Raw genomic sequence first — 20,878 nt, 5'->3', positions numbered from 1 at the left:
ACTGTGTACACGTTAACAGAAATCAAGACAAGAAGGATGCAGTCAGCCTCACCACTTTCTCTCTTATCACTTTCTGCCACCATGAAGCTTTTCAGGCACATCAAATTTGCAAATATTCCTGCACATTTATTAAGACCAAACGGTAATTACAAATGAACAAACAGACAAGGCTCATGTGTGGAAAATTCCTGGAGATGAGAGAGCTGCCTCGGTACATTTGGCCCTATTTATAGCATTATTGTGTGAGTGAAACAGCTATCAACCTCCCTGGAAGAAACCTCTCTGAGTGACATCAAAGAGGAAAGCGAGAGGCAGGTCAACCTTAACACATCTGAACCGCCACGCTTTGAGTTATTGAAGCACTGCCAATTCAATCTATATGAATAACAGTATCTTATTAGTCAAGGTGGAGCTCAAATTTCACTGCGAGCTCAGGTTGTTGTGTCAATACTTACGGGCCTTATTCGCTCTGCTGGGTAATGAAAACGACAATAATTTATGAGTCATAAATCAATGTGATGGTGAGCATCATTGAACCGTGAACTAACAGCCAGGTTCAGTCTCTGCTTGCTTGATTAATCATTGTTGCTGCACCTCAGTGGTCAAACCGGCTGTGTTCAATAGTCTGAGATATAAACAGAACTTTGGCCTTTGACAGAGGGATTTATATCCACACTGACGATAATAACTGAACCCGCTCCTGCTGGCAAACACCGAGGCTAATACTGAGTTCAGGAAGCCACTGCAACATTTAAATGTCATTTGAAAAGTGTAAATATCGTCAGTGCTAAAAAGTAATAGCACAGGGCCTGTCAGCATTTAAATGTGCAACGTTAATGGTGGAGCAGAATAACAAAAAAAATGCAACTTTTTTATTGTGAAATTAGCCAATTATGTCAGATAATGATAACTTTCTGCTGCTGCAAAGTTGCCATTCCAAGGTATCGTCTTCTGTATTATTATGTTATAATTGCTGTTTACTGTGTGCAAAAAATCCAGCTGTATAAAGCTTTCTGAAGCCAGCGCAGGAATATTTGAGGAAAGGGGAATTTTTAATGTTTGGCAGAGTCCTATTCTGGAGAAGGTCTGGTCACTCTGACAGCTGATATGATTACCATTACTTATACACTGGAGCTGCATTTTTGTGCCAGCATTCAGTATGTTTGAATGCTGGCACAAAATCTCCATTGAAATACAGACTGATTTTAATTACAGGTTTTACATATTGCTCATGTAGCTACAGACAGGGATAGTGCCTTATATTATATCTGAAACGACAACATTGCCGGGCAAAGGTCGGATATTTGTGTCTGATATGTGTTTTGTTGACGTTGGCTTTACATCCTTGTTGTTTGGGGTGTAAAAATATGAATAATGTCTTTTTAATGGCTTTATTGAAGCGGTAACTCTTCTCCGTGCCACAAGCTTAGCTTGCACACTTGATGGATGTGACAATGTTAGGAAATGAGCATAAAGTATTGTTATTACAAGTATCTTACGTTGAATGGGCTATTCATGAACAAATAGTATATTCCCTTGTTTGCTCAACAAATCACCCGTCCTACATAGTGACATTACTTATGAACAAACTTATGAAACTCCAATAACATAAATACAAGCACACCTATTTGTGATTTGGGAAGGTGGTGCTGCATAAAAATGACTGTCAACTCCAGTCACAAGTATAGAGCAGATACAAATATGTTGTATTTAACCATGTTTGAGCCTCTGAGAAAAATAATGTTTATAAGCAATTTTAACAGAATTAGGAAAAGTCACCAAGTATGTTTTGGTCTGTTAAAAAACAAACAGAAGGCACTATATAATGTACATACAGTACTAGGGCTGTTACAATGTCAGATTTTCACTACACGATTATCATGGCCAAAAGAATTCCCGATAATGATATTATTGCAATATCTACAGAAAATTTGACAAACTGAGGGCTGTCAAAGTTAACGTGATAATAATATGTTGAAGCAAATTTGTTTCAACGCCAATAATTTCTTTAATGGATTAACGCAAATTGCAATTTCTAGGTTGTAGCGGGCTCAGTTTTAAAGCTAGAGTGAAGACACTGGTATCATATGAAACTATAAGAAACTAAGGAATCCATTGATACCAACCATGTCATATTAGCTTGTTGCGAAGGAGGTTAAATAACGCTCCAAACTGGTGCTAAATTTTGCCGAGGAAAAACTGTCATGGCCATTTTCAAAGGGGTTCCTTGACCTCTGACCTCAAGATATGTGAATGAAAATGGGTTCTATGGATACAAACGAGTCTCCCCTTTACAGACATGCCCACTTTATGATAATCACATGCAGTTTGGGGCAAGTCATAGTCAAGTCAGCACACTGACACACTGACGGCTGTTGTTGCCTGTTGGGCTGCAGTTTGTTATGCATTTAGCATATTTTTTATGCTAAATGCAGTACCTGTGAGGGTTTCTGGACAATATTTGTCATTGTTTTGTGCTGTTAATTTATTTCCAATAATAAATATATACATACATTTGCATAAAGCAAGCATATTTGTCCACCCCCATGTTTGTGGTTTTGTTGCCTAAAACTAAGTGAGTGGTTTTGTTGCCTAAACCTAACTGCGGACGTTACCGTAGATTTGTTGTGTGGCATACAAATGACGCATGAAAAGCCTAAAATGCGTCCTAATGACATGCAGAATGTCCGTGTAATGTCATGCTATTATACGCCTTCTCGTGAGACCGGCTTGCAGCCAATATTGGTATATCACAGTAGTACATACTGTACACAAGCACGTCTGTAATTCTAACACTAGTTAATTTATTACTCACTGAAGGATTGTTTTCCTTAATGATACTGACTTCTAATGATGTAATATTGTATTTCGTGGAAATAATAGGAGCTTTCCTCAGCTGTTGAGTTTCCAGCGGAGGTCTTCCCGCTGTTCGACCTGTCAGGTTTGAACTGACATCTTTCACATCGCTGCTCTGAGCTCTGACCGTATAGCTGACTCCATGGCTCGATGGAGGATTAGAAACTCAGTTCATTTAAACTCTTGTGCCCCTCCACCATTAAACTTTGATGATATGAGCACAGATGCTGTGGTAATATATATATTTAAAATGTATATGTTACTCCCGGGTGTTAGCCAGTTTACACTACATCACTTCTCACAGCTTCTGCTTGCATCATTATTTATTAACCGAAAATCAATTAAAGAAACAACATTAGATTACAACGCAGCACAACAGTAGAGCTAAGTGGAGGTCTAGGTTTTATTGCTGTTTTTATAATGCATGTTTAACCACGGGATACTTTCTGCTTGGTTCCCAAAACTAGACCATTACAGTGCAGTACAAACTGCATTTTAAAACTCACAAGAATGTGACTGTTTTTTTTTAAAATATTGTTCCTATATATATATATTTTTTTTAATTAACCATTTTGGCTGGACTTATATGCCATTTTAGCACTTCATGTCACTTGGTAATAGCTTCAGTATTTGAGTTCTTTCCAGACAGATGCAGAAACCGGGAAACCACATGATGACCGCTCAGCTTGATTGCGGTTAAAAAAGGTGACTGTTCTTCAAGACAAAAATATATACAGCTAATTTTCCAGCGTTAATAAGTGTTTGTTTTCCAGTCATAATTGTTTGGAGCTGACAAGTGTTAATTGGAGAGTTGTTTTTCCACTCGCAGAGCTGATTTTTGCTCTGAAGTGGGTGTTCAAATGTGTCAGAAGTGTGAATGAACTCAGTGATGTTGGCTTATATAAACTCTGGTATGCTGCTGAATGATTGATGGCTGCAACTAGTTGTCAGTATAAGGTTTTACAGAGCACGGGCCGTTTCAGGTCAGCAAAGTTTATGAATCTGTTGTTGGTAAAAACAGATTGTTTCTACAACATGTTCTGATCCTACAAGAGACTTTACAGAACCGTGGCTGCAGTTTATCACATATTATGAGCTCATTACACTCAAATTAATTCTCATAATTTGTCTGTGTAATAGTCCATAACACAAGCTTCTCCCCTATGCTGCAGAGATGTTTGGAGACTGTATTGTATCTTTATGTCGGTTCATAGTTATGCTTTTTATTTCCAGCCAGAGTGGCTCTGCAAGTATTCAAGATAGAGCAGTGAAGCAAAAAAAAAAGTGAATTCTCTGCACGGCTGTAGGGCAAAGATAAATCCACGACCTTTCACCAAATGGCTTATATGCAACACTATAAATTTAAGAAAGTTTGCAATCGCTTGAACCTGAGAAGCGGTGTAAAAAAGTATCCACAAAGCCATCTTAAAAAAAATGTTCATATGCTATATATATATTGCTATAGCAAAAAATGTGTTTCAATCTAGCCTGTAAAAGTTGACACACATGCTGCTGTGTGGCTGAGAATTAATTAGAAAAGATGAGATCTATATTAAAGATGGCATTAGGATGTAATGAATGTAGCTCATCATTTAATCTGCAGATGCAGAGAATCAACGTACGGTCGTAAAGATTTAGCTTTTATGGGATTTTAAAGTGAATATTAAAGGAGGTTAGGGCTGCAGTTTTTCTATATTTGTCTCACTGTCAACAAATGCATGAAAAGACCCAAACTAACAATGTGCAGGTCTGCTTCTCAGTACTTTGAGATTTCTCTCAGCTGTGTGGCACTCAGCCCACAGCCCATTAATTTCTGCTGAAGATGTGAATCTTTAAAAAGTGATCACAAATATAGTAGTTTCTATTTTCAAGAAGGTGCTGAATTTTCTTAAAGCAGCAAGGCGCAGTAGATTTAAACAAAAGTCACTCAAACGGAATTTAAGAGTAATGTTGGGGGACTATTTTCAACAATGGATTAATAGACATTTGATGCTAAAGAGAGTATTTATAGCAGTAGAACGGTGTATGTGTTTAACTTGGTGTAACTGAGCTCAGCCAACACTACTGTAACTGGCTAGTTTTTGCAACCAGAAGTGACACGAGAAGGTGGAGCTAAGTACAACTGAACGCTGAATAAGACATTTTCAATTAATTCTCCCTAAGCCACTGCAACATTTAGTCTGAGATAAATAACAGAACTTTGGCCTTTGACAGAGGGGTTTATATCCACACTGACGATAATAACTGAACCCGCTCCTGCTGGCAAACACCGAGGCTAATACTGAGTTCAGGAAGCCACTGCAACATTTAAACGTCAGTTGAAAAGTGTAAATATCGTCAGTGCTAAAAAGTAATAGCACAGGGCCTGTCAGCATTTAAATGTGCAACGTTAATGGTAGAGCAGAATAACAAAATGCAACTTTATTATTGTGAAATTAGCCAATTATGGCAGATAATAATAATTTTCTGCTACTGCACAGGTACCATTCCAAGGTATCGTCTTCTGTATTATTATGTTATAATTGCTGTTTACTGTGTGCAGAAAATCCAGCTTTATAAAGCTTTCTGAAGCCAGTGTGGGAATATTTGAGGAAAGGGGGATTTTTAATATTTGGCAGAGTCGGGTCCTATTCTGGAGAAGGTCTGGTCACTGTGACAGCTGATGTGATTACCATTACTTATACACTGGAACTGGATTTTCTGCCATCATTCAGTATCTTTTTATATATAAAAAGATACTGAATGCTGGCACAAATCTCCATTAAAATCCAGACTGATTTTATAGCAGGTTTTACATACAGTATGTAGCTACAGACAGGGATAGTGCCCTATATTATATCTGAAATGACATTAGTCTGCTTAGCAGGCATAGACTGTAGGCTATATAACAAGAGCGCGTAGTCACCGTGACGTCGCTCTGTGGACTGCCATTTCGATATTTTGGCCGTTGCCATCTTGTTTTCTTGCAACCAGAAGTGACACGAGAGGGTGGAGCTAAGTACAACCGAATGCTGAATAAGACATTTTTAGGAGACCAAAAAGGTTATAATTAACTTTCATGAACTGAAAACACACTGTGAAAGGGTTAAAGTTGTAAGATGAAAACACGGACAATTCCCAGACCGGACAACACCGTGGTAGCGACCTGTCAATCACAAGATAGCCCCGCCCTAAAGCATACCCTGCTTTATGGTCTATTTGACTCTAAACAGGACCATAATTTACTAAATGAACATCATGCTGTATTGAAGAAGACTTGAAACTAGCGATTGAGACCATAAACTCATGTTTACAATGTTTACTGAGGTAATAAATCAAGTGACAAGTAGGCTCATCTCTCATAGACTTCTATACAATCAGACTTCTTTTTGCAACCAGAGGAGTCGCCTCTTGATGAGATGGAGGTTGCCCACTGGTGCTAACATTTATTAAAAGTTATTTTAGCTAGCTAACGGCTAGAGTGCACTATTTTGTGATGTTTTACGTCCAAATTAACTCTGTAAAATACATTACATCCCTCGTAGTAGCATTTCAATAACGCTTACATGTTCACACGGGACGTTGTGATAGGAATGTGCGACATACTAAATCTTTTTCTGGCATACTAAATCGTATGGTAGTATGGGTATACTGTATATCCGTGAGACTACACTACTGAATATAGCCTATGCCAATTGGAATATCACATTGTAGCCTACATGCAGGAACAGTGTGGCTCATTGATGTGTTTTTGACAGCAGTGGAGCTCTATGGCACAGAGGAATAAGCTAAATTAGGCTTCGGATACACTTATACTTACATAGTACTTGTTAGTAGGATCAATTTGTTGCTGGTTTTGGTGGGATTTTTCCATGGGATTTGTTAACAGTGAGAAAACTATAGATCTATCGGCTGCCTAGGCCTTTAAGATGCTGTGATGCTGTGGCTAGTTTGAGCCCAATTGACAACCAGCCTGAGGGCCACCCAAAGCTCAATCCTGATGGAGAGCATAGCAGCAGCAGTATCAGTGCGACAGCTAGTAACAGCTGTTAAGGTGGAGAGGTGAGGCTGAGAAAAGCCAAATGAGGTCCTTTTACTAATGAGGCCTGAGCTCATCTCTCTCTCTCTCTCTCTCTCTTTCTCTCTCTCTCTCTCCCTCAGCTGCAGCAGCGTTATCGGTATGCACCTCGTTCTGCTTCCTCTCCGTTCCACAGCAGCTCCAAGGATTCTGCCTCAAACATAGCAATTCAACTAAAACGCCGCACAAATACCACTGGCATGCCAGCAGTCAATTTCAGCCCCTTTCCCTCAGAATGGATCAGGAATTCATGAATATCAAAATGCATGACTTAAAACATATAGAGAGGCTCCGTAGTTGGAGCTGGATGAAATTAATGCGGCTGGTTGTCGCGGCATTATCTCTGCTCTCCCTGTGTATTAACACACACCTAGACGGGATTGCTTATTTAACGCTTTGTTGCTCTTCACCTCACGTCTAGTCCTCCCAATCACTCTGTTGGAAATTAGCTGTGTTCACTGACAAATTAATCAATATGGTGAACTATTCTTAAGCCAGCGCCGACAGGACTTTACAGTTAATTATTGAGTCAGTCAATACGGAGTGATCTCACCTTTTTTCCAAATAATATAAATGTCAACACGGCTGCAGCCCGTTAAACAGAGCTCAGAGATGACACCGAACATTGGGTGAGATTCGGATGAATGGAAGTAGGCCACCGAACGCAGCAAAGCAGCACTGAAATTTCAAGACGCCGCAGTAAATCAAGTTAAGCAAGAGACAAAAACAAACACATTTTCAAAAAATGTGCAGTATCTGCAACGTCTGCAGCTGATCCTGAGATTTCACTCGTCATGAGCTGTTGTATATTGATTCCTCGCAGTGCTAAAAGAAAGTGATGTGCTTTTACTTTTGATTAAAACAAACCGATGAGTTATTTAATTTCTTTTAGAGAAAAGTTTTGATGCACACGCGGCACTTTGCAAAAGATCTGGCTTCATTTAGAAATTGATATGGCTACTTCTTCTGTCAGCTATAGAGTAGATTCATCTTTCCAGACTGGAATTATGTTCTATTTTCAAATCAATTTCTGCTTTTGTACAGTTGACTGTGATTCATTTTTAAAAAAAGCAGACATTGATCCCGATTCTTTGTTCCGTAAGAAGAGCAGAAGCTTAAGAGTGTTAGATTCAGGTCCTTCTTTGGCCATTTTTGTCTTACTCTGTCACTGCTGGAAGTGATTGATGCAGGGAAGTGTTACAGTAAGAAGCAGTATTGATTTCCTAACACAGCCCTATGAATACTTGCTGTCCTGATGATCCAATTCACTGATCCTACAGACTAGCGTCAGACTCAGCGGGATGTTTGCTTCATGTTTGCTCGGATTTCGTGCAATGTTCCAGAGGCTAAATGAAACAAACCCAACACCTGGGAGAAAAAAAGTGACAAAATACTGAGCGCATAACCCCAGTTTAATTTTCTCTTTCCAGATGGAGTGGCTCACACCTGAGATGTGAAGTGTGTTATGTGATCCAAGGTGTTTTCCCACCTCGCTGGTGGTGGGGAGAGATGCTGCACTCCGTTGCCATGACAGCAGAAGTTCTCTTTGTTCTGGGGTTCCTGATGAGCGGCGCTCAGTGCAACCCTATAGCGACCTTACCAGCGAGCCGAGAGCGTCTGGAAAGAGTGTTGACCCAAGCCAGGGAGGACAAACATCAGGACGAGCAGGCCCTAGAGGAACCGCTGGGATACGGCGCTCAGATCAATGCTTTGGGCGCCAACAGGACTGCTGTGAGCCGCGCCAGGACGAACCTCAGCTCAGGATCTAAGAGCGGGAAGACCCAGGAGCTGTGGACTGTACAGGACAGCCTGAACCAAATAGACGATGGCCCCACCAGTGACGTCACCGTCTCCCTGGACGCCATCGACGAGTACGCCTACCCAGACTACAGGGGGAAAGGCTGCATGGATGAGAGCGGCTTTGTGTTCGCCATTGGCGAGCAGTTCACCCCGGGCCCTTCGACGTGCCCTTGCCTCTGCACAGACGAGGGCCCTCTGTGCAGCAAGCCCGAATGTCCCAAGGTTCACCCTCGCTGCATTAAAGTGGACACTAGCCAGTGCTGCCCGATGTGCAGGGAGAAAAAGAACTACTGCGAGTTTCGGGGCAAGATCTACGCCTCGCTGGAAGAGTTTAAGGTGAGCCCATTAACTGCATTCACTCATTTTTGACATGCTCAAAGTTGAAAGAAGTGCTGACAGAACACTCCCGGCTGCTCCATGGAGTTTATCACAGCCACTACACAGAAACGAGTTACCTTGCCTCACAGCATGCAAGCGAGCAGGCAGGCAGATTTATAATGGCAAAGGTCAGCACTTGTCTTTTTTTTTTTCCTCACAACGCCTGAATATTACTGAAGGCTGAATTAAGCGATGCCTGCTTCAGCACAGTGCTTTCCATATTCAGTTTGTTGATGCACATGATTGAGTTGCAGTTATAGTAATGTTACAACTCTGCAGAGCACGCTGCTGCATGTGGGTGTTTTGTGAAGAGACACAGAGATACACCAGCCGGATCTTTAATGTTTTATCTTCTGACACCTCTTTGAAAGGCTTGACTTAGGATTGCACCACAGTCTCGGTGTTACGTCTACATTTACCAGCGCTTAATGCCTCTCTTCATGTTGGCGAGTGTCTCAGCAGGAGGCTAAGGCTAATATGGCATTTTCCTCCTCCTTACTCGCGGTGTTACCAGCAGCTCAATGTCAAGTCTGTGCTCAGGGAAATGTACAGAAAGCTCTACTTTCACAAGAGACATACGTCAGCCTTTGTGCTGTGCGGCGGGGGGGTGGAGGGGGGTGCTTTGAAACTAAGCAACAGGCAGGTTTTTATGCTTGATTGCTAAGTTCTTGGGCATTGCACTGAGTGCTGCCTCGCTCCATTTTTTTCACAGTGGAGTGTCATGCGGAGGCGCAAGCCTCTGCAATCTACAGCAACGCTGGTGGAATTAACCTTTGCTCTCTTGTTAAGATTAAAGATGTGTGGCTTCATACAAGTGGCTGCTAAATGAAGCCTTTCACAGGGAACGTAGGAGCTGGATGTAACTGTATACTATCAGCCCCAGCTTTTGTCCCACATTTTGTTCTATTTCCAGAACTACAGGAGCGCTTGGATAACCCATCATTTCTAATGTTTCTGTTCACGCACCAAGAAAATTGGCAGCATCTTTCTCCTGTTTCCCATTGCTATTGATTTTCCTATATCCCCTGATTGGATGGTGAAGTTCAATTCTCGACTCGGCTCTCTTTGAAATGAGGCATTCATTGGTGGTGAAGCTTAGAAGGATGGGACTTCCTCATAGATGTAGCGTTGTGACATTGAATGCACACTGTATTAAACAAGCCAGACGGGTGCGAGTGTGTGTGTGTGTTTGTGTGTTTGTGTGTGTAAATAAAGTTTATTATGTGTCAGAGAGACAAAGACAGCTGTAGAGAACAGTGGAAAAAGAGAGACAGACACATAGACAAAACAAAGAGCCAGAGACAAAGATAACAAATAATTAATTAAGAGGGGAAGACTCTTTGTTGTCTTTGTGTACGTGTATCTGTGAATTGTTTATAAGGGTTTTAATTACCATTTCGTCTCTGCCATCCAGGTGTCTCCGTGTGAGAAGTGCCGGTGTGAGCCAAGCGGGGAGGTGTTGTGCTCCGTGGCTGCCTGCCCTCAGACTGAGTGTGTGGACCCAGAGTACGAGCCGGATCAGTGCTGTCCCATCTGCAAGACAGGTGAGCGGAGAGCATTTCTTTCACTGCGGTGAACACTTTATTCCAGCACAACCAGTCTGCCAGTGGTGGCTGCTGAGTAATTCCACTCAGAGCAGACTAGTGTCAAATGTTTCTGCTCAAGGGCACCTCAACAGGAGTTATGAGGCCAAGGTAGCACGATGCTCATTTTGCTGACGCAAAGCACCCAGCATGCTGCACTGCAGTGTTTGCAGTCTCTTGCCATATCACAGTGCATATTTGAGGTAATGAAATATAGCAATTATGGCCTGTTTTTGTGTAAAACATTTGAGTCATTTTCAGTCTTAATTTCTTATAATTGCTCAGTTTATCTGATGGGAGGCTGACGCTCCAAATCCGTCACTACTCTCTGGTGCAGAGATTTGAGGTCTGGTTGCCTTTTTCGCTGCTAGGGGTTGTAGGTTTGTGATCCTGCTGGTTTGAAAGCTTTGGCCCGTCTGAGAAGAAGGAATTGCGCGGCTCAGAGTCGATTATCTGAAGTTGTTTGGGATGATTCCAGACAGCATGTCCTAGATTATGCTCCCTTGTTTTCTTGGTGTGACTCTAATGCAACATGGCAATGTCAGCAACATTGCTTCCTTCAGCAAAAAGAATGATGACTTGCGATATGTATCTCTGACTTGGAATCTTAAAGTGGCGCAGGGCTGTCTGCTATAAACAAGAGCGAGCAGCAGTCTGCATGAGGACAAAATCCCTATGATTAGAGACGAGCTACACAGAACACTCCACATAAATACGCTTTATTGGACAACACGACTACTTATATTATTTTTGAGTAAAACTGCAAGCAAGATATTTTGATTTTCATGCCGTTTGTCATTTACACATTAAAATGATGCACACAAGAGAAACAGAAAATAACGGATTGTGCAAGTGAGTTTACTAAAAGGTTTAGCCTCAAAAGCGACACAAAATATATCAAGGAGATAATTTAACTGGATTAAATACACAAAATGTCCACAAAACGCCTTATAAAGCACTACCATCTACTTAGTTCTTTATAATTACATCCAGAATATCACATTAGGATAATTCATGTATCATTTTTGAATCGTAACACATCATAAACATTTGCATGTAATGAATTTTCATGACTAGTTATGAATCAGAGGTTGTCCCACTCAAATTAAAAGTCTCGAGTTAGTAGTCACGGAGCGTTTCTCACTCTATTAATATTGGCCTGTTGTAATCTCGGGGAATACTTGTTGCTCCTCTGTTCCCTTTTTTTTTTTTTTGCTGCTCACCCACTTTTTAGATATGCACATATTGATCATGCTGAAAGTGCTTTGTTCAGAGTTTGGGCAGCGCTCCACATTTTCCCCTGTGAAATGCACAGTGGAATTGGTGGGTTACATTCGCAGGCACATCAGTCCAGGAGACAGATGTAGATACAGTACAGGATGTGCACAGATGCTGCAGACGGAAGAGATCTGAATTCAAAAGTCCCACCAAATCCACGGGTCCGTTCAGCCGATAAGGATTTTCAATTTTAAGATGGCATCAGTCCCGATTACCATAAGATTACCACACATTACCATTCAATAAACAGAGCTCATGGTTAAGACGGCAAGCTACTTGACCACAACTAATGCTGTCACAGTCTGAATAAGAAATACTGTCTGTGAGTTAAGTGGCACTACACCGATTTTACACATTGAGACCAGCTTACTCATCAAGGTTAGTACTCAGCCTGTGAACACAGTTGTATAATGTCTTTTGTGTCTCTGGAGGAGCTCTCTAAACTTGCACTATAACTTGGGGGCGTCTAGTTTGAAATATGTGTGCTTATAACCAGGCAGAGAGTATTTAATACAGGTAACAGGTATTGTAACCCCACTCCCATTTCTCTTATTGATATCCTCAATGTTCCTCAACATAGAAACACAGGAGTCTCGGGAATGATTTAACAACACTATAGGTTTATCTTATGGCCTTAAATTTGAAGTATTTCATCTTTGTTTTTGTCAGCCTGGCGTGGTGGACGGCTCTACATAATACAAGAAAAAAGAAGAAAGGGGCAGAGGAAATAGGCAGAGGCTTTGTCATTGAATTTGTTAACAAAACATGGCAGCGTGGTTGCTGAATTAAAGGTACCGTGTGTAGGATTTGGCGGCATCTAGTGGTGTGGTTGCAGATTACAACCAACTGAGTACCCTTCCGCTCACTCCTCCCTTTCCATGACTGCGGTAATGTGAGCCGCCAAGTGCAAAACCGTGGTAATGCCGTTCTCCTCGCTCAGAGGCCATCCTTACCATAATAACACTACTTTAGGAGCAACGGAAGTCAGACGGCGGCTGGCGGTACCACGGTTTTGCACTCTGCGTGTCGGAGAACTACGGTGGCCTTTAGGTAACGTAAAAATGTGAAAGGCTCTCTCTAGAGTCAGTGTTTGGTTTGACTGTTCTGGGCTACTGTAGAAACATGGCGAAGCAACACTGCGGACTCCGTGAACAGGACCCGCTCCCTATGTAGATATGAAGGGTTCATTTTAAGCCAGGGTTGGCCAAAGTGGGGTGCGGGCCGAAGTTTCCCCACCAGATGTTTCTAGCGGAAAATACAAATTTAGATTTATGTTTAAAAATTATATTACTAATCGCTGTTAATTATTTTTCATAATCTAAGCATGGTAGGCAGAGTGACTCTTTGCGCATGCAGGAATTCAGTTTGGCACGAGTGAGGTAACAAAAAAATGGAGAGGCAGAGACAGTGGCAAATGGACAAAAGGCATTTCAATTAAGGGAACTTGGGATCTTAGTACCATTTTGCATCTTAACAATACAATACAACAAAATAGCGTTTGCTCTTCGCCCATGGACCACCATTAAGTTTTAGTTTTTGCCCTCCAAGGCAAAAGGTTTGGGCACCCCTGTTCTAAGCTATAATGATTTTTAGTTTCAGGTGATTATACACTAATGAAAATATAGATATGAATATTATATTACAATTCTGCTAATACCCCCCAAAATGTTACACACTGTTCCTTTAATTCAAAAACCCAAAAGTAAATTAATTTAAGCTCCAGATTGTAGATTTCTTGCAGAAAATGCACCATGGGAGTTAACTTCTCCCTTAAATTATTTATGTACACAGGTTGTACCGCTGATTTTATATCAAAGAACCAGATATCTCTAACACACAGTTGCTCCTTTTTTGTAGTGATGATTCAACCAGGAGAGTGTCATGTCCAAACAAGCCAACTGTCAGTCATCTAACAGCGTTAAATCAACTTGCGTCTTTGCAACGCAATGAAAAACACTATTTGTCATATTATTCTCCGTCGCACATACACCTGTACGGCCCTTTGCTAAAATTAGATTTCTGTTCCTACATCGTCATGCAACCTGTCAGCTCGGTCCTGCACTCTTTTAGAGTAATCTACAGGAACTCAGTGATATTTATGAAGATGCAGAAATAGCCTTTGGCAGCATTTACGCCTCATTTGCGCAGCAGTCAGGCTACAATGTTTTTAAAGCGGCAGCAGGTGAGATTTGTGTGTTAAAAATAAACATTTTTTTTAGGTTTATGCCAGTCATTTAGACTTCTCATTCCTCCTGCTGGTGTTTTCACATATTCAGGCTGAATATCAGAGCTGTAGTTGAGTATCGTTGTAGCAGAATGTGTTTAACAACCTCTTATTGGGCAGGGAATATTTCTGGCTCTGATTTAATGAGCCGATGGGGGTGTCAGTGTGTGTGTACTGTAAACAGGAAGTGTAAACACTCTCTGTAATCACCAAACATCCCTGTAAGTGTCAGACTCTGCACAATGCTGGTCACCTGGAGTAAATGGAGGTCTCTGTCCGGGGATAATCCATCAAAAACATGTTGCTTTGGAGGCTTAATTGTTCTTTGCATTTGCATTTCATTTCACGCTTGACTCGACACCTTAAAGTAAACATAATATGTTAAATGATGAACTATATAGGGGATACCATATCAAATAATTGTAAGATACATTAATCAGACGTAAAAGGAAGTAAATGAGACATCACTCCAAATGACACTACTGATCTTCCGTCAACTCGTATCAATATCAAAACGATTACACATCGGATTTCACTTTGTCTTTTATTCATGACGCGTCTTCGCCAGGTATTACAGGCGCCTTGATTCAAAAGATGGGGATCATTGATTGTCAACTCCCATCCCACCACCGTTGATCATGCAGCGCTCGATACGAGAGAGCGCCGCAGCCGTATCTCCGTGATGAAATACTGATGATGTAAAATAAGGTTACTGGAGGTCGTCAGAGAGTTCCCGCTCAGGTGTTGTTGTTTGTCTTGTCTGCAGATGTTGCTTGAGGCGTAGACAGATGTTAAGACCTTCCAGGAACCCCGACGTGTCACATCAAAGCTCTGCTCATTAATGGGAAAGAATAAAAAAAACAACCAGATGTGTAACGCCACTAAAAAGGAAAGAAAACGGTGTTGTAGAATTTAAGAGCGAGCATTAAAAAGGTATAAAAAGAGCAGAAAAGTAGAGAAAATGGAAGATTTGGTTTCTAATTCAACAAGTCATGCCGTCTTTTACCCTCATTTCTCCTGTTTACCATTTCCCTCACTATTGATTTAAATCACAATGAAGTATTTTCAATGTTTGATAAGTTCATCAAATATGCGCGGGCATTATCTCGGTCTTTTCAGGCATGCAAAATCAATGCTTATGGCAGAGCACCCTGTCTCAGATGTGTCATTCAGCCTGTATGCGAGGAGACACTTGGGGAAGAGCCAGGGGAGGAAGATGAAAGCGAGAGGTATCGCTAACATCCACCCCAGACAGTTGTTCATGAATATCAAAGAACAGCTGTGAATGGAGGCAGGTTCTCATCATTTTTAACTCATTATCTCAAAGCACTGGAACACATTGCAATTAAATGGTTTCATACCCTCTAAAGTTTATTCGCTCGCCACCGTAAAGTTTAATTAAACAATATTGACTCATGCAAAGAACACCTAAGTCAAAGAGGGAAAACATGCTCTCTATACTTGAAGTGTTATGTTTTTATTTCTACAATATAGGTGTAAATTCTAAGTGTTTCTCTCTCGCAGCATCTGCTTTTGAAGAATGCTTAGCAGAAAAAAAACACAATCTATGCAGGAGAAGCCTCTCTCCGTGGCCGCGGCTCCCTCCCTCTTGTCCTTTGCTCTTGCAGGGTATCGCCTTGGCAACGCGTGAGGAAACAAGTGGTGCTCTTCCAGACTCAGACAGGGTCAACACTAATCTGGGGGGTTGGAGGGGGGGGTGGGAGGTGTGATAAACAGCCTGAACCCGAGCCAGAATCACTTCAAATAGAGCAACACGAGACATGGTAGCCTGGTTGCCAAGAGGGTCAGAGACTCATTTAAATTAAGAGAGGCATGATTCATCGAGCGCCTTTAAAGATGTGGCAGGTTTTTTTTTTTTAAAGGAATACATAAAAAGAGTGAAAGGGAAGTTGTTTATATGAATGTGAAATGGTTTGGTTTGTCAATTTGAAGCAGCCTTCATCTCATCCTGACAACACAGAAAAGGAGTAGCGTAGCAAACACTCAATAAATGCAAAAGACGACTGCTCCTTTCTAATTGACTGTTCGCTAAGCCCTGCTTCCCTTAGTTACTGTTGCTACGGCTGTCAAGCTTTCTGTTCACAAATAGTTTACAACGATGACAGCATGATGATAATGATAATTTACCATCGAATTCACAATTTGAAACAATGTTTTGTTTTGTAAATCACGTTAGTTTGTCACATGTTTTTTAGTGACGTTTGTGTGACGTTTTTCCTAAACCTAAGTGAGTGGTTTTGTTACCTAAACCTAACTGCGGACGTTACTGTAGTTTTGTTGTGTGGCGGACAAAAGACACGCAAAAAGCGCAATACACATGACACACAAAAAGCCTAAAATGTGTCCTTATGACACGCAGAATGTTCTTGTAATGTCGTGCTATTTATGCGCCTTCCTTTGATACCGGGTTGAGCTGCTACATATACATGATGTAATGCTAAAAAAAACTGCAGCCTGGTCTCCTAAAAATGACGTTCCCAGACGACAAAACTGTATTGTCAATCACGTTTTGAGGGAAACATATTTTGTCCCAGATTACGTTTGTTTTTGACGTTATCACAAATACGTTTCTAAACAAATTCTGCAAAATCTATACTTCTGCGGAAAAGCTTGAGCAGAGCCGCAGAGATGGTTTGCAGACTTATATGGAACTATATGAGTCACGCCTATCAAATAAATTAAAGATCGCCTGACAAAGGATTTGAAAACTGTGGGTCCAAATCAAAAAGTAATTACATGCTACACAAAATCCACCGTAGTAATATATATGGCTGGCGCACACGAGCGGTATGAAGCTTTGTTTATACTTGCGCGAAGCAACAAGCACTCACAAAGGCGTTCATGCTCAACGCGTTGTTCTTTGCAGTATTCTCGGAAACGGCAGAGGGCATACAAACAAAAGATTCTGTGAAGAAGGAAGGAGCCAACGAGTGTGACCAGCAAAACGTCATTAACCAAACTCCTCAAAGCCGAATTGTAATTAACTGTAAACTCATATCTCATATTCATGAACATACTTGATCACATTTATACAATCCCTGTAAAGAAAGGAGTCAAGACATAAATGGATTATAATGAAATGAAGGTTGAAAGGTTTAATAAACAATTTGATTCAGCTGGCAAAATAGAGATCTTCTACTTTTAAAACATTTAAAAAGGAATTTGCCGTCTTTCTATTCATTATTATTATAATTTTTTTTAAGATTATTTTTTTGGCTTTTGACCTTTATTTGACAGAGACAAAAATTCAGAGATGCGTGACAAAGCGCTGCAACAGCTTTACACACAATACGTGATGATGTCATTTTTGCTGCTGTTCGTGTCCCGTGTGAAACCAAAAGTCAACGTTGACTCATTTTAATGTTACGCTTAACGTTACATACTTCAGTTACATAACAAACGTACTTATTTTAAGCCAAACTATGATCTTTTACTAAACATAACCTAGTGGTCTTGTTGCATTCTTATTCTGTTTTGTTACAATTGACAACATTAACCACGTGTTTAAAACTTTGACCGTAATCAGGGAGAAAATACATTTCCCTCAAAAAGTAACAGAGAATGAGTTTAGTTGTTGGGAATGTAATTTTCAGGAGACAGGGTTGAAAAATGAGGCTAATGTTGCTTGTCCCAGGCTTAAAGGTTGCACCCTCTTCAGCTGATGATCCATAGAGGACATGAAGATAAAACTGCAGCATTGTTCGTGTACTATAGAGGGGGAAGTTAGTCCTAATGTTATAGTACAATATTATAAATATAAAACGTAATAAGGATGTTATTTGTTCTAAGACAATGCTCCAATGTTTGCATTTTCAAACACAGTATGCTTTTCTTATACAAGGGAAACTAATTTGAGGATGAAGAATACCTGATGAGTTTGGCAAACGTGCAAATTGTTTCGCAAACAGTTAATAACAGAACGATTGCTTCTCTTTAAATTATTAAGTTACTTCAGTATACAACAAACATACTGATGACCAGTAATGAATTCAGTATGAGGTGTCTGTTGTAACATGTTACACAATGTTGGCCATGATGTAATCAGGAATAATAACTGAAGCGTACTTTGATTTATTTTTTCAGATAAACTGGTAAAGTAGGACATTTTGCATCATTCAATGAATTCACAAAATGCTCTCTTTCTTTCTTCATTTTTCACCTTTTGGTTTAATTCTTTCATCACAGCTATATTTTATTATCTAAAGGCAATTTTCCATGGAGAAAAGGTCGCTGTGATGAAGCTAATAGTTAGTCACATAATGTCTTAACAATTAGAGTCCCGCCGGGTCACTGAGGTTTTTCAGCTTCGGTTTGTTAATTTTGTTCTGAATGAAAGTCAACGTTAATGTGACTCTCGAATACATTTTTTCACAATACAGAAACGGAGAGTCAGTAACGAGATTGACGTCAAAGCTTTAAATATACTGTTTATGAGGTTGAAGTAAATCTCTCAGTGAAGTCTGACACCTGGACGCCGCTGTGATGGCTGGCGAGGGTTTGTGGCTCCGTCCCTGTGAAGGACATCGGTCGTGACAGTCGTGCCTGTGTGCAGCTGGGTTGTTCAGCCACAAAGATTATCAGTGGGCGCAGTCGCCGCAGACAACATATGCAAATAAACATTCACATGAGGTGGCACTTCATTAAAAAAACTGCAGCTTTGATGCGTGGTGGTTCATATTTAAAAGTCCGAACCAGCATCTCTGGAAGAAATTATTCATATTGTTATAATCATCCCCTCAAAGTTCTCCCACTTCCTGTCTTTCCAAAGCAAGGTCATTTTTATTCTGCATTTATAATGCAAATGTACTCAAGAAATGCATTAAGATGAGTGATTTATGCTATTCTTCTCTTTCCATTACCTTATAATGGAGATCTGCAGGTTTTTCTTTTAACATCTCAGAATGTGTGATGATCGGGATGTGTCCTCGTTTCCCTGTCCATTATCTGGCGCTGATACGGAGCCAAACGCCACAGGTGCTAATGGCCATGTTTTTCACACGCTGCCCATGCCAACTTCTAACACGCTGTAGTGACAGTTTGGGTCCAACTGTTCATGCACATGCACAGTCCATTTGTCTCTGCCTGTTGTTGAAAAGCTCTTGTGAAACCTGACGTGCCTATAAAAACCTCTTTCTGCCACAGGGAGTGAGAGGCAGAGAGTGATGGAGAGACGGGGGGATATATTATATTAATGAAGCAATGACAAAAAGGTGGGTGTTATATGAATGGCAGAATAACAGGGTGACAGCAATGAGCGAGCTCAGTGGCGCCGCATCCATGCATTAATTAACACAGACGAGTGTCATGCTACTGTGAATGACAGGCTGTGGTTTAATCCCAGCTCCGGGAGGAAGTGCTTTTGATATATTCTGTAAAGTGCACGGTTATTTTTCGCATTTTTCTCTCCTAGCATATCCTTGACATATGCGTCTTTTATTCGAGACACTGTGTTCTAAATGCCGCTAATGATGATGAATCAGTAGCGACAGCCGCCCGGGCCACAGGATGAGTTGTTATTCCGACAGGGTGTGTGCGTGTTCATCTGAAGACTTATAAATGTGTTAGGGTTGAAATTTTGACAGGCCTCTGCAAACTGTTCACATTGATTGATGTGCCAGTGCACTCCTCCCGGGTGCCGCCGTCCAATGAAATGTGGTGGCTGCAGCTGAGAGACTCCCCGTTTATCAGCATCTTAATTATACAACAGAGTGGCTCAAGACCTTGTTAGTCTAAAGAAAATAGCCATTGTTATGCTGTACCTGATGTTGGGGAAGCAATTCCCGCAGTGTTTATAGTTTGCAGTGCGACTTCAGAGATAATGGATGATTTATGAGCTCTTATTTTTTCCAGCCACTGGTTGAGGACAGAGGCACTCTCACAAGACAAAAGTCTTCCCATCACACCCAGTACCAAAGTCGGTAATAGGTGATGCAAGGAAGACATTTATGTTTAGTATTGTCGGCTTGGCAAGTGGATCTTTCTTACTTGCAATGTTGACGGATGGAACTGAGCAGCAAAAATAAGCCAGGCTCCAGTGGTACTTCATTTTTTTTGCACGTCTCTTGGCGGCTTACCGGGCTCAACTACCTTCAACATCAAAATTTCCATTAGTGAGATCCAATTTCCTGCAAAATGATAAAAAAAAGAGAAGTCCCTTGGGGTGCACTTCAGAACTATATTAAAGCACTGTGTAACAGTGCTTAATTTGGTTTTTATGCACAATTCCCACTCTGTGCATTCCAACCTTGAAGTCACACTTGCAGGGAGGCTGCCTTCAGCAAGATTTCTGCTTTACTTGTGTGGAATAAAATACCTTTGAATACCTCTCACGTGCACATTGAACATGGAATCAAATTTGTGAGTGCAATTAATTAAAACTCTGGTTAAATGTCTGAAACCCACAACAAGGCAGTGAAGGATATAATCATGTGAATCGGGTCTTTAAAGGGGACCTATTATGCTTTTGTGCCTTTTCCCTTTCCATTTAGTGTAGGGATACTAATTCAGAATCTTTTTAACTGATAACCGACCATCGTTAAAGGCAGGGTTGACGATGTTCTCCGGTATATACTATTTGTTATATTGGTTGAAATGGTCTTTACACCCCGACAGCGATCCATTACTTAAGAGCTCTGAAAAAGGGCCGGTAAAGAGCCGTCATCTGTAGCTGCTGTAGTCCTG

General features: G+C 40.9%; 1 protein-coding gene across 1 annotated transcript in view; it reads left to right on the top strand.

Annotated features, from left to right (window-relative positions):
* The window catches only part of vwc2 (von Willebrand factor C domain containing 2), a 28,052-nt gene that overhangs the window by 1,652 nt on the left and 5,522 nt on the right, over positions 1-20,878 (top strand). The window contains exons 2-3 of the mRNA XM_037781378.1: positions 8,344-9,049; positions 10,506-10,635. Of these exons, the coding sequence (XP_037637306.1) occupies positions 8,423-9,049; positions 10,506-10,635 (757 nt within the window). The 5' untranslated portion in view covers positions 8,344-8,422. The remainder of the gene's footprint in view (positions 1-8,343; positions 9,050-10,505; positions 10,636-20,878) is intronic.

Source organism: Sebastes umbrosus, chromosome 10 (genome assembly GCF_015220745.1).
Source record: "Sebastes umbrosus isolate fSebUmb1 chromosome 10, fSebUmb1.pri, whole genome shotgun sequence".
NCBI lineage: Eukaryota > Metazoa > Chordata > Actinopteri > Perciformes > Sebastidae > Sebastes > Sebastes umbrosus.
This window is presented reverse-complemented; position numbering and strand designations above follow the sequence as displayed.